General features: G+C 43.7%; 1 protein-coding gene across 1 annotated transcript in view; it reads left to right on the forward strand.

Annotated features, from left to right (window-relative positions):
• The window catches only part of BRE (brain and reproductive organ-expressed (TNFRSF1A modulator)), a 190,383-nt gene extending 180,767 nt beyond the window's left edge, over nt 1-9,616 (forward strand). Inside the window, exon 12 of the mRNA XM_018555604.1 lies at nt 9,272-9,616. Coding sequence (XP_018411106.1) covers nt 9,272-9,335 — 64 coding nt within the window. The 3' untranslated portion in view covers nt 9,336-9,616. The remainder of the gene's footprint in view (nt 1-9,271) is intronic.
• The last annotated feature ends 4,095 nt before the right edge of the window (nt 9,617-13,711 follow it).

Genomic DNA, 13,711 nt, shown 5'->3' on the forward strand with positions numbered 1-13,711 from the left:
TCAGAATGATGAACTCATCGGTTTTCTGCTGCTCTTTCACTGCTTTGTCGGAAGATTGGAATAAAGAGAGCACATCACTCATTCCTTAACAGTAGGTGGTGTGCTTTCCCTGTGTAAATCTCAGGACAGGATGGACAGAAATGCAAATTGTTTGGCAGTTAAAACAGCTCCCTTATATGTATTTCACCTGTGTATTCAGCTGTGTACCTGGAGTTCAGCTTTAACATCAAACTGATCTCTTCCATGTGTATCTAAAGAAAGCATTAAAAATACTGTACATTTCATTTACATACCTTATTATTATTAATGTAATTAGTGTAATTAACACATTTTAATGTTCTCAAAACTTTGCTTCTTTTTATAGTTTTTTTTAAATGACATATGTAAATTAGGAAAACCTTATTTGCTAATTATGGTTTTTCTTATTTAATTGCAAGTCAGTACTTCCTAATTAAACGATAGACTCTATAGGGAGCCTCTTGTGTAACTGATTTTACCGCAGCAGTTGTTCTGCAAGGCTGGCTGACATAACCATAGCACCTAGAGGGGGAAACTTGTAAATCATTATGTAGAATCTGGTCATGGAAATGTTGAATAACGAGCATATAAGGTGTAAAGAAAATGTGATAAGCACATCAAAAATGACTTTTGGATAAACGTTATGATAGTAAAGTGGGCCATAGATAGATAGGAATCTCCCTTCGGGTTTAAATGGGGAAAAATACGTCTGCCTCACACAGGTCTATTGAGTGTCAGGTCTCAATACAGTCCTCTTCCATCTCTGGCAGCGTCATATGCACATACTGTGCATTGTTTGCTGTATCTCATAGAAGTGTGAAGAATCGGCCTGTTAACAGGGAGATTTTCTGACACATTGAAAGAACTCATTGTACAATAATGGGCCTAGATGAAGCCCAATAATCAACGTTCAAGAAGCAGCCATTGGTTTCCTGAGTCTTTTTTGGACAGACTAATTTTGGCTAAGATAAAGTGTATTATCAGTTCTTACCACCTGTGTCACCATGCTCGTAGTATGATGGATCCCTCAGAAGTCTTCTTCTGCTGGTTTGTAACAATTTGCTTGGTTTTCATAGTGACTTGTTGGGTAGCCAGGTAGAAAATGGCGGTCTGGCCTTGGGGTTTGGATAGAGAGACTGTGGTGCTCGTGTCCCTGGACTAGTGACTCAGGGGTGCCAGAAATCACTTTGGGTTTAGAACACCATTGTATATATCAGTGGTTCTCAGCCTGTGTAACCTCAGGACCCACATTCGTCCTTGGTCATTAAGTCGTGACCCAAATCACACTGCAATGGAATGCACGGCAATAGGGTTCCAGTGCGGACGTACGAGCTTTGGGTGGGAGGTGCGTTTGGGGTACCATTCAAATGAATGGCAACCCAACACACCTCCCACACCAGAATGCACAGTAGGTGCGATTGCATGGTACAGTGCGTTGTAACTATGCACGGTACTATGCAATTAACGCAATGTACTAGTGTGAATGGGCCCTCAAAAACACTGACATACATACACAACCACAGACACAATCTGCTGAACTGTGATGGAGCATCATCCATACGTGCATTGCTTGTACTGCTCTCTTGTGCGCCCTGTAGAGGTGTCCCGGGAGCCAGAATGTGATGTCAGTCCGGTCCAGGCACCTCAGTAGAACATGTGAGGGAGCTGTAAGTAATGCACGTATGCATGTAGCTCCCTCGCGGCTATAGCCCCATTCCATCCTACCTCAAGCTGACACTCGGCACCAGGCATCATAGTTTGAATGGCTGCTTGGCGCGAGAACTAACATTGCTGCTCTAGAGGAAGGCAGAGGAGCCTCTCACCTAGAAAAGTGGAAGGCACACAGGGACCCACTGAACACAAAGGGTCACTTTTGGGTCATGACCCACCAGTTGAGAACCAAGGGTATATATGATGGCACCATGGTCATCCTACTTTTTTCTGCACATCACTTGTTAGGCCAGGCCCTTTGGCAATTTTTTATACTAGGCCTGAAAACCTAATTATGTTCTAACGCACTGGCATTTTTGTTCTCTGGCCTATTCTAAAGTCGGGGGGAAGTGGATGAATATGTGGCCTTCTGGTTTTTTTCTTCCCCACCTCTAGGTCTCCCTTCATAGTTCTTAGTGGATCGGCTTCAGCAGATGCCTTAGTAGTGGGAAACGCCTGGCTTTAGCTTTGGTGGATCTAGAGTACCTTACCTCTGTTAAAGGCCTTGCGCCCCAGGAGCTTCAGTGATCCATGTCCTTCCACTGCAGAGGAGAACCACATTTTTTGTGTCTGTTTTGCCCTGAGCACATTTTTATGCCAGAGGGTTTGTGTTTTTGAGCATGCACAGCAAACCTTAAATGTTTTGCTGTTAAATTCAATGGCAACACCAAGATGTAAATAAAATATAATTTCAATTAATTCAAATTTTAGTGGTCGGGTTACCACTGAAGTAAAGATTGAGGATGAACCTTGGCAGCCTCTCTTTTCCTTGTAGTGTTGTTGTTGTGTTTCGTTTTATCTGTCGCTGCTCGAACTTGTCCCAAGACCTGGAAAACTCGTTCCTGATAATTATACCTGACACCCAAAACAACCTGTTCTTGGCTGGCTGACAGCAGGGTTGGCCCGAACGAGGCTGCCGATGGCTTGTTTATCGGAGCAGGTTTTATGGCCGGCGTGTTTGACATCGCCTCCCAAGAATTAACCTTTAGACAGTGTAAGGTAGGCTGCCCTCAACCCTCCCTAATGATAGGGGAGATATGAGGGGTTAGCACTGCTTTTATTATTGTATTATGGATGATAGGTCAATGCCACTGGATTTCTGTGAACTGAAATGTGCAGGATCGTATGTGGAGAAAAGCTCAAACTAGAAGTGTCTGCTGACTACATCCATTAGAGTGAGCTGTAATCCCACAATGGCCAGCATGTGGCGTTTCTTATAGAACTTTGTTGAACACAAAGATAATTCCAGCCTCAAACATTAGCTACAATAACCATACTTACAAAATAGTGAAGGGAATCCTAATATCTAAGATGTGCACTAGGAAATGTGGTCAACTTAAAAGCTTACCTCCAGGATGTGGCAATCTCTGCACTGTGAGGGGCAATTCTGCCCTTTAGAGTTGTCATTAGAACCGGTATCCCTATTGAAAATTCTTGTGAGAGCTGTCATTTTGTGTATTCTGCTCATTATGTTTCTCAGGTGATAATGGTCATCATGAAAAATAGTGGGCTTCATCTCCTCAACGGGTACACAGACAGCAGCTTAAACCTCAGAGAGGTTCTAACTCTTCCACGCTCGCCCAATATAGAAAAAGGGTTTGGACTGGAGTTCTATTTTATGAGACCAGTCCATGTTCACAGTATGGCACCTTTTTTCATTGTGGATTCCAAAGCTTCTTTCTCAGCCATCTTCACAAAGGTAGCAAGCAGAGTACAAGCTTCTATTGCCCCCGGCATCCAATCAGAATTAACCTTTTACTGATATGCCTAAAGGAAACCCTATTTGCTATGGGACACCAAACTGTGCACATTGTCCTTCCTCTTAAAGTGCCTTTTTAAACTTGTATAGGCCAAATAAAGGCCCACTAAACAAGTTCTCTCAGGATGATAATAGGTTTGTTAATAACCTAGATACATAATTAGCCTGTGTTATTTATGGAATCTAGGGCACACTGTTTTCACAAAGTCCTATTATTTTGTAATAATAACAGTTTAGGTTATATGGCTATTATTATATATAGGGATGCACTGATAACGATACTAGTAGGTGCCGATACCGAGTATTTTAAATGCTCCGATACCTTCCCCGATACCAGAACTTCCAGTCAAAAGGGAGATTTCCTCTGACCGGCAGTGCCGCGAGGGTAAATGGAGCAGGGAAGCCGGCTCCATGCTGATTGGCCGGGAAGCCGGCTTTCCAGCCAATCAGCATCGAGCCGGCCAAACAGGCCTGCCAACCTCCATCCTGCAGACACCTCATTCCCCTAACATCACTCCCATATCCATCCTCAGGAGCAGTCATCGCCATACCACAGATGTCCCTCGGCTAGCCGGGCAGACACCGCTCTCTAAGCCACTTTACGTCTCCTGGATCTGCACACATCTCAGTCTCACAAGATACACAAACGCCAGTGTGTGTACAGCGCCTGCACCGCCTGTGTGATCGACGGTATAACAATAATCCTGTTAGAGGATTTCTGACTGAGAGCGCTGGGCAGGCTGCGCAGTAGCAGGCTGAGGGTCGATCACACAGGCGGTGCGGGCGCTGTACACACACGTGGGGGGGAGGCAGTGAGTCACATCCTCCTCCATCCATCCATCCTCCATGTATAGGCAAAGGCCAGGTTCACTTTTAAAGAATATTTTACAATAAGGGAAGCTGGATACTTCCATACAGTGGACAAAACAGAGGTTCACTTTAAAGTGGCCATAGACATGTGAGTGCCAACATGATCCAAATTCTTGGACGCATGTTTACCAGCTGCCAATCTCCTAAATATGTATACTTTCACTGGATGACGAGGGGAGGAGGGAGAAGGGCCCAGACAGCTGCTGCCACCTATCTCTGTAGATGGAACATAAGCATCAGATAAGGTTTCCAAATAAGTCTGGTAGCTTTTCCCTCCCAAGAGCAGTAGGCTGTTAGATGTCCATTAGCTACTTCACCTTGTTATAGCTATCTAGGCATTCAACCAACTCATCCATGCTGAAGGGGGTGATTACCTAATCTAAACTCCCATCTTCCTTGCTAGCAGAGATCATGTGGTCAGATGCCCAGACATTTGGTCATGTGACAGGTTGTAGTGGGGACCTAAACAGCATTTCCTCCAAACAGTAAGTTTATTTATTTAATAATTTTTGAACTCCAGATAGCAGGATGGTTGGATGATGTTTTTTTTTCATTTACCATTTACAAAGTTATACAATTTCTCCATTACGGTATCTCATTTATCTGGAGGCAGATTGCTGATATTGTTACCAAAACAACAATACAGTTTTTGGTTTTATTTGTTTATTTAATCCTTCCACAAAATGTTTGTAGGAGGTTCCCTGTATATTAAACTCCATAATGTCGATCTGTCATCGTAAACGATGTGATGTCACTTTCTAATAGTGTGTAAAACATCCTCACTTTATTGGAAATCTATAAATCGCTTGAGTCATAATTTATAGATGCTGCAATTTAAAGGTCCTTCCTAGTTTAACTGGAACATTGTAAATGCATTATCACATCCTTGGGTAACCAGAGGAAGTCTGTACATTCACCCAAACAGAATAGTGTGTGTGTGTGTTCCACGATTCTGTTCGTAAACCGAATCAAACTGTGATCAGACCGTGATCTCGACTAGAGGAAGCCACGACCATGTGTCAGAGCAGGGAAGATGGCTGCGGTTGTGTTCATCACCCGATGCGGAGTTACATGAGCGTAAGCAACATTTTGCCGAACTTCAAGTTCGGGAACCAAATTGTTTGCGAACAGAAGCGTTTGTGAACCGAGGTACCACTGTATATATATATATATATATCAGTATGAGCAGCACGCGATGCAACCCCCCCCTCCAACCGCGCTGTGCTGCCTCAGGTGGCATATAGGTTAGGGACAGCAGTGGTGCCATTCATGTGGATGGTACTTTGACATGTACCACCGACCTAAACATTGTTGCTGGCCAAGTACACCCCCTTCATGAAAACGGTATTCCCTGATAGCAGTGACCTCTTTCAGCAGGATAGTATGTCATGCCACACTACAATAATGGTTCAAGAATGGTTTGAGGAACACGGATCTCAATCAAATGAAGCATCTGTGGGATGTGTTGGAAAAACAATTTACCAATTCTGCTTAACCTGCTGAAAGCCGCACATGGACATTGAATGTAGACATCTCAAGCCAATGGGCGCAGAGGTAGGATCTGTTCGTCTCAATAGTTCTTTTGGTGCAGCTTCAGGAATTAATATGGCCGAGCATTCCTGTTTATATCTATGGAGCTAAGATGATTAAAAGCAGCTTATTGAAACACGACAAAGTACAGGGAATCCTGGCAGGTTTGGTGAAAATCAGCACACTAGTATCTGCACTACGCTGAAAACGTCTACTGATATCTTTGAGAACTGTAATATAGGCAGTCAGTCACTGCAGTGAATATGAATGAGGTGACATAAGGAGGCATCTGTTACAAGATTTGCTTATCCTGCAGCTAAGTGCACATCTAAGGAACTCTGGGGATGCTGAATGTTGCAAAATACACAAGAACCCTACATGTGTTACTTTGTATCAAGCAAAAAGAATAGCAGACAACTGCTGTCACTGAAAATGACACCCAAGTCCATGTCCCCAAACTGTTAGAGGAATGGGAGCCCCATAAACCCAGAGTGTTGACATCCGTATGAGTTGGGGTAAAGTCAGTATATAAAACCTGCTCATTCCCAGACACAACCAAATACAGTTTTGACAAACATGGTATGTGCCAAAACATTGTAGCACATGCTTGTACACTTTAAGGCTTCATTCACACGAGAAACGGCCGGCACGTACAGCTCGGTGCTGTGTGCACGGCCGTATCGGGCAGCTCCCGGAAAGGACAGGTGTTGGGTGTGATTACTACGCAGCCCCTGTCCTCTATGGAACTATGCGGCCGTATGCTGACCCCAAGTGTGGGTCTGTATGGGTGCGGGTGTCCCGGCTCGGACGCAGACAGGATCCATCCTGTCAGCTTACGAGTACGGACATCCGCACAAACGTGCAGGGCGTGTGAGCTTAGGGCAGCGTATGGCCGCGTAGTCCCATACAGAAAGACAGGGGCTGCGTACTAATCATACACAGCACCTGTCCTTCCCGGGAGCTGCCCGATACGGCCGTGCACGCAGCACAGAGCTGTACGTGCCAGCCGTTTCTCGTGTGAATGAGGCCTAAGGGCCATGTCACAGGAGCAGTCCTGACAATGGTGACAACTCAACAGCAAAAGGAACGCTAACTTTTCACTTAAAGGAGAACTATGAGGTGAGTGCTTTGCACTCAGCCTCATAGTTCTAGCCGACCTGTGACAATGAAACTGTCACAGGTCGGCTCAGCAGATCGGGAAGTGAGCGTCGTTCGCTCACTTCTCGATCCGGTCACGGCGCTCTGCCGTGACGGGAGTGGCTCGATTCCACCGTCCCTGCTCCGATCCTCCAGCGCTGACTGGCGGAACGGACGGGGGAGGGGGCGTGTACAGCTGGCTCTGTCTCTAGATAGGCAGAGCCAGCTGTCACTCACGCAGCCGGGCGAATCCACACATAATTGTCGGGATCCGCTTCAGCTGTGGCATCTCAGTATACCGCAAGCTTTAGCTCGCGGTATACTGAGCTTAGGGTGACGGGAGGACGCTAGTTTGTGTCCTCCTGTTACCCTAAGGAGAACTATGGGGAAAAGCCCTAACCCCATAGTTCTCCTTTAAGCTGGTTTAATGGAGTTGCTCCATCACTAGTCATACCAGGAACATGTTGCCACCGAGGGAGATTCAGCTGCATTTGGAGCCAAGTGAGGGCAATTCCATAGAGGTCAGTGGAAGCCTCTCCCAGGTGATCCTTCTGCTGGCAATGTAACATCGAGCATCAGATTTGCCCATATCACATCAGCCTTACCCTAGTTTACACCCCTAGTGACAGATATACTTTAAGGAGTTAAAAGGCACAGATGGTAAATGTGACAGAGTAAGAGTAGGCTGTAGGTATGAAAAGAGCTCTTTAGAGGCGTGCTGAGGATTAGAAGCATTAACTGCACCTAATCCTGCTATTACCTTTTAAACATATCACACTTCTTATTATTAATGTGACAGTGAACTGTATTACCTCAGTCTCGCAGGTGTAGAGCTTTGTACTGTCTCTATGGTGTGCCATCACTCTTTTTTGTTTCAGGTACTGACTAGGGAGCGCCACAAGCGCCATTCATCTCCCTATAGAAAGTGTGATGACAGGTGTATTGGTGGAAACTAGAATGTTACACTATATGGACAAAAGTGTGAGGACATCTCAGCATCACATCTATGTTATATAGCCAACAATATGGACGTTCCTTGATTGACTTCTGTACTGGATGAGAGGACTGAGATCCTCTGATTTATTCATTGCAGCTGTTATTTAACTCTTTGAGGGGACTGAACACAGGGGGTAGATAGCGCGGTGTTCCTTGCTTTAAATGATTCCTCCAAATGGTTGAATTCAGGTTTTTCCAGTGAAGGGTACTGTTAATGTTACAGCATACAGAGACATTTTAGCCAGTTGTGTGCTTACAACCTTGTGGTAACAGTTTGGGGAAGTCCCTTTTCTGTGCCCCTGAGTACAAATCAACAGAAAAAAATCAGTGCTGGTCAGTCTGTTCCACCCATCATCCAACGTTGGATAGTATGGTTCTAAGCAACATCTTTTCAAGTGCAGTTCTACAGCATCCAAAAGCCAGCACTCACCAACATCACCCAAAGTCAATTTCCTATATAGTTTCTTGAGGGACATACAGTAGAAAAGGTTAAAATATGGCAATCACATTTTGATTGTTCATCATGACTAGGGCTGGGCACGGGGGAAATGCGACAGCCAAGAGTTTTGAACCTTTTGTACTGTATGTACCTCATGATACCAGACAGAAATTTATTTTAGATAAATGTTGGTGAATGCTGACTTTTGGATTCTGTGCACAAAGCCAGCTCCATAAAACATTGTTTGGTGAGTTTAGAAATTGAGTGTCCTGTAGAAAGACTTGACCTCAACCCTGCTGGACACCTCTGAGATGAATTAGAATAGCGATTATGAGCCAATTCTTCCTCTCCAACATCAGCATCTGACCTCACAAATGTTCTTTTTGCTGAATGGGCACAGATTCCCAGAGACGCACTCCAAAATCTTGTGCAAAGTCTTCCTAGAAGGTTGCAGGCTTTTATAGCCATAAAGATTGGGGGAGCCAACTTGGATGACAAGCCTGACAAGTTTATCTAGATGGGATGGTCAGGGGTCCACAAACTTTTGGCTGCGTAGCGTAAGTGATTTAAGATATCAGCCTCCCTAAAGTGACATTTGTGGAATCTAAAGGGAGGTCATCCTTGGGCTCTTCGCCTTCCTGCCCAAACGCCAGGCTTCCAGTGCTGACACTCCTCTTCTGGACTCCCTGATTATGCTCCAGTACATTTTTATGAGTTGAACAGTTCATATTTGGCAGTGTTTTCTGTTAACATTAGAGATGTAAAAGTTTCCTTTAAACCCAACTGACGATCTGATGTTTGTTTTCTTGCAGAGCTTACTTCCGAAGTTTTGTTCCTCAGTTCCAAGAAGCTGCCTTTGCCAACGGGAAGCTTTAGAGCAGGATGGAAGAGATGGCGTTACATTAGAAGAAACAAATCTGATCTTGGACTTTTGTCAATGAATTGTCCTGAAATTTGCTGAATTTCAGTATTTTTATACTTCCTCATTTGTTGTGCATATATGAGTATCCTTGTCTGGCACCCCAAAGGTAGAATAAGCTAAACCTTGTGGCCCAAACGTTCTCTGCTAGGTAGAGGGACTACTGAAAAATAAAAACGTGTCTTAGAAGATTCAGTCCAACCAAAGTGATGTTTTAGTAATTGGTGGAGCCTGGTTAAACCCTGGATCCGCATACGTCTTAGATGTTCCGAAAGTAAGATCTCCCTCCATTATCCCAAACTCTGTTCCTGTTCACCTGGGAGGTCTGGGTGTTCCAACCCACCTTTGTGTGCTCTAACTCCTTCTATTACATTCTCCATAATATAAAATAAATCCAAAATCAGCAAGTGCGCAGACCTAGGAACTCGGCACAGAGATCTCAGCAATCCAGTTCTTGAGAAATATATGAAAATGTCAGGGGGGTTACCTCTCAGCACCCACCAAACACTAATATCAGTTTTGGGTGGACAAACCTTCTTATTTGTTCTATCAGCTGCAGGTTACCTGTCAAATCTTTTTCTCCTTAGTCAGTTCCTGCTTCTGTCACCATCCACATGCTACATGCCTACTTTATCTCCAAGGGCATGGCACCATTTTCTGAGCCTGAAGGAATTTCTCTAGGTATCATGTGCTCTGCCTCTTCCACCTTTCAGCAGTATGAAGACTCCCAATGTAAATCTAATTAAAAACTTAAGCTGTGTTGGAAAAATGAATTTAAAGGAGGACATCATACAATCGCACAGTTATCGATGTGTTGTGGGGCTTCTGATGAGTACATGCCCTCTCAGTCTGTATCTACTACTGTGCAATCACACTGCCAAAGCCTACGAGGGACCTGTTAGGGCAGAAATATTGGTGCAGAAGTTTCTGACTTTTGGAGGTGCAAGTTCTATGGCTGTCATCCTGGTCCTGGCTTCACTGCTTACTGAGTCACTGGTCAGAACGAGAATGCAGGTTGGCAATTCCAGGTTCACTGACTGGATCCTGGTCAGTGTGTGCCAGTCATCGGGCTTCACTTCATAGCCAGTAGGCATATGCATAAGCTTTTACCGCTTTAATCTAATGTGAGTATATCTCTTCAACTTGGGCTGCCATCTTTTGATGTAAATATCTGCACTTTTTTATGAAATGTATCATACAAGTGATAAATAAAAATGAAATAAGAATGAGACGATGCATTTTGCTGCTACTTAGTGCTGAAAGGTCCTGTACACATTGGTGTTAAAACTGGGAGTTCAGTGCTTGATCATTGACTGAGGGCATAAAAAAGGCTCAGTGGAAGTGAGGAGATTAAGAGGGGACATGATTTTGATGTACATAATGTTTAGTGGTGATGGCAACATCAGCAATAAACTTTTTACTGTAAACTCCCTAAAAAAGACTAGAGGCCACCACCTAAACCTGGTGGAGAAAAGATTAAACCACACAGAACTCTCTGCCACAAGCAGTGGTATCAGCAGAGAATATTAATTCATTCGAAAATCAATTAGATACCGTCCTAAGAGACCGTAACATACAGGGGTACAGGTACTCTTAAAAACTAAGACCACACAGGGACTCTTATACACACACACACATGAACAAACACACACAGACACACAAAGGTTGCACTTGATGGACCTGTGTCTTTATTCAACCTCAAATGCATGTGGTTAGTACTGTGGAATATGGCTTTACTTGCTGAAATATTAAATGTGAGCTGCCGTGTCTATAGGCCAGGGGTTGCCAAATCAATATGAAATTCAGGGGTCAGTCTGTCCAATCCAGGAGCCAGCAGGATTTTTTTTAAAGGCACCAGATCCTTTAATAACTAGTGAAAACCTCAAAAGTTAGGCACCAGTTTTAATTTTTAGGGAGCATTGGCTACCTGGCTCCTGGGATTTGTCCAGCCCTGCTATAGGCATTAGGGCTGGCTACACTCTCATATGAAACAATTTGGGGTTGTTTTACTCCTGGAGATTCAAAAAGCTCTGAATATATCACCCTTTGAAACAGGTCTGTCTTACCAGATCAATAACCAGCATAAGACATAAATCAAAACAAAAGGGTCAGACTGACTATATAGTATAGAGAGTCCAAGGGTTGATTCTAGATCGGGACAGACCAGATTTCCAAATATATTAGAAAATGATTTTATTCATATAAAAGTAAAAAAACAGACACGGCCAACAAAAAAACAGAAGTGACTGACTGTGAGCAAAGTAGTCATTAGGTAGGAAAATATAAACCCTATAAATATTAAGCACATCAATCAAGGCCACAAAACAGCTTCTAAATTCAGGTATAGCATATGCTCTGAATAAAGGTATTTAACCCTGTGTTGACTTGGTATCACATCAATTTCAATAGAGAGCACAAGGTTGCCACTTAATTTAGTTTGTATATTCCTATTTTGGCAACATAAAGTTATATAGTGTGGCTTCTTGGGTGAGTGCATTCCCGTGATGCAGAAACTGGATACTTTGTAATTGAAGTTTTTGTTAGATTATTTCCATGTAGTTCCTTTTGTAAATAGTGTCCCGGATTGAAACACAAGGATATATTTTCAAAAATACTTTGTGGTTGTGCTGGTTTTACTAGTGTGATAGACTGGAATGGTGGTGTGGGTGCTAGATGGTATGTGAGTCTTCCCTTTAGTACCGTAGAAGTGAAGGGGTATTTGTTTGGCTGTGGGAATATGACCTATTCCACTAATCCCGGTATAGTAATACGGCAGTCTTACTCACATATCTGGACTGATGTTTTTCTGTGCAGGGCTATCCTCTTTGAGTTCTTTTGATCGATAGAATGATTTTGTTAGTAAAAAAATATAATCCAGGATTATCCTCAGCACGAAAGTCCGTGATAGCGAAACACAAATGGGAATCCACGTTGTATCCGGAAAACCCAGAAAGAGTGCTGTGGGTCAAGACATTACAACAGTGCGTCTAGTAGACTTGGGGTCTATCCGACCATTGAGTGTGCGGCGTCTACGCGTTTCGCCCCTTCCCCAGGGGCTTCGTCAGGACGTGCAGGTTCCCAGGTGAAGGACTTATAAAACTACCGTCCTCACCTGTGAACCATCTTTCAATTAAGCCCATAGACATCACTGGGCTGAATCTTAATTTACCATACGACAATCTGTATAATTTGCATCACATACAGTTAATTCGGATAGAGGTCAATATGGGAGTGTATAATGGCTGAACATATTGAAGGTGAGGAGACAGTCATAGGTACTTTTAACTTTTTTTATGGGTTCATAGGAAAACATTTAAATTGAATTAATTATTCAAGCCCATGGGTGTCATGGTGTTTAGCCTATAGGTCCACATTTTTTCTTTTTGGAGGAGAATGGTGTCAAAATCTCCTCTCCATGGGGGTAGATTTAACACATATATTGCCTTTACTTTTAGGCCATCTGGTGACCCTCCATGACTACACTCTTAACTTCAGATGTGGCACTTGCTGCTTGGCCTTGGCTTGCTGGAAGGCAAAAGGAAAACTGTAGCTCTAGGAAGCTAAGTGAGCAGTTGCTGGACCAGAGCCGAGTCATTGATTCTGTGTTTGCTGACAAATTCACCTGGGGGGTTTTCTCACTGTGCAAATTAGCGCTTCTGCCTTTGCAGCACTGGGGGTCCCCAGTTCGAATCCCGGCCAGGTCACCATCTGCAAGGAGTTTGACTGTTCTCCCTGTGCTTGCGTGGGTTTCCTCCGGGTACTCCGGTTTCCTCCCACACTCCAAAGACATGCTGGAAGGTTAATTGGTTTCTCTCTAAGTTGGCCCTCCTATGTGTGCATGTGAGATAGGGACCTTGGATTGTAAGCTCCTTGAGGGTAGGGACTGATGTGAATGTGCAACTATGTAAAGTGCTGCGTGAATTGTCGGCGCCATATAAATACCTGAAATAAATAATAAATCAATATATAGAGTACACTAAACCAAATGGCTCAGTGTCCATGTTTTAGGGGCCTGGGCCATTACCAGCAATGCCTGGGCCATAGCCTCCTATTCAAAACAGAACCTGTAAGCAGAGTAATTGGACCATGAGTGGACTACCACTCTGGCAATGCTACAATTTCAGCCCAAGAGTTTGCCACTTGACAAAAAGGACAATATATAAAGGTTCATTTATAACACATTGGTTGTTCCCAGGGCATGGCCATTGTACAACATTGCCACAATTGGTATTAGGAGTCCAGAAGGAATATTTTTTGTTAAGGCAAATATAAGCAAGTTTTCTAAAGTTCTTTCATTCCCTTTATCTGGATTACCTAAGCTTGTTGAAGGCGT

The sequence above is a fragment of the Nanorana parkeri genome, unplaced genomic scaffold (assembly GCF_000935625.1).
Source record: "Nanorana parkeri isolate BGI_ZX_2015 unplaced genomic scaffold, ASM93562v1 scaffold204, whole genome shotgun sequence".
Taxonomy (NCBI): Eukaryota; Metazoa; Chordata; class Amphibia; order Anura; family Dicroglossidae; genus Nanorana; species Nanorana parkeri.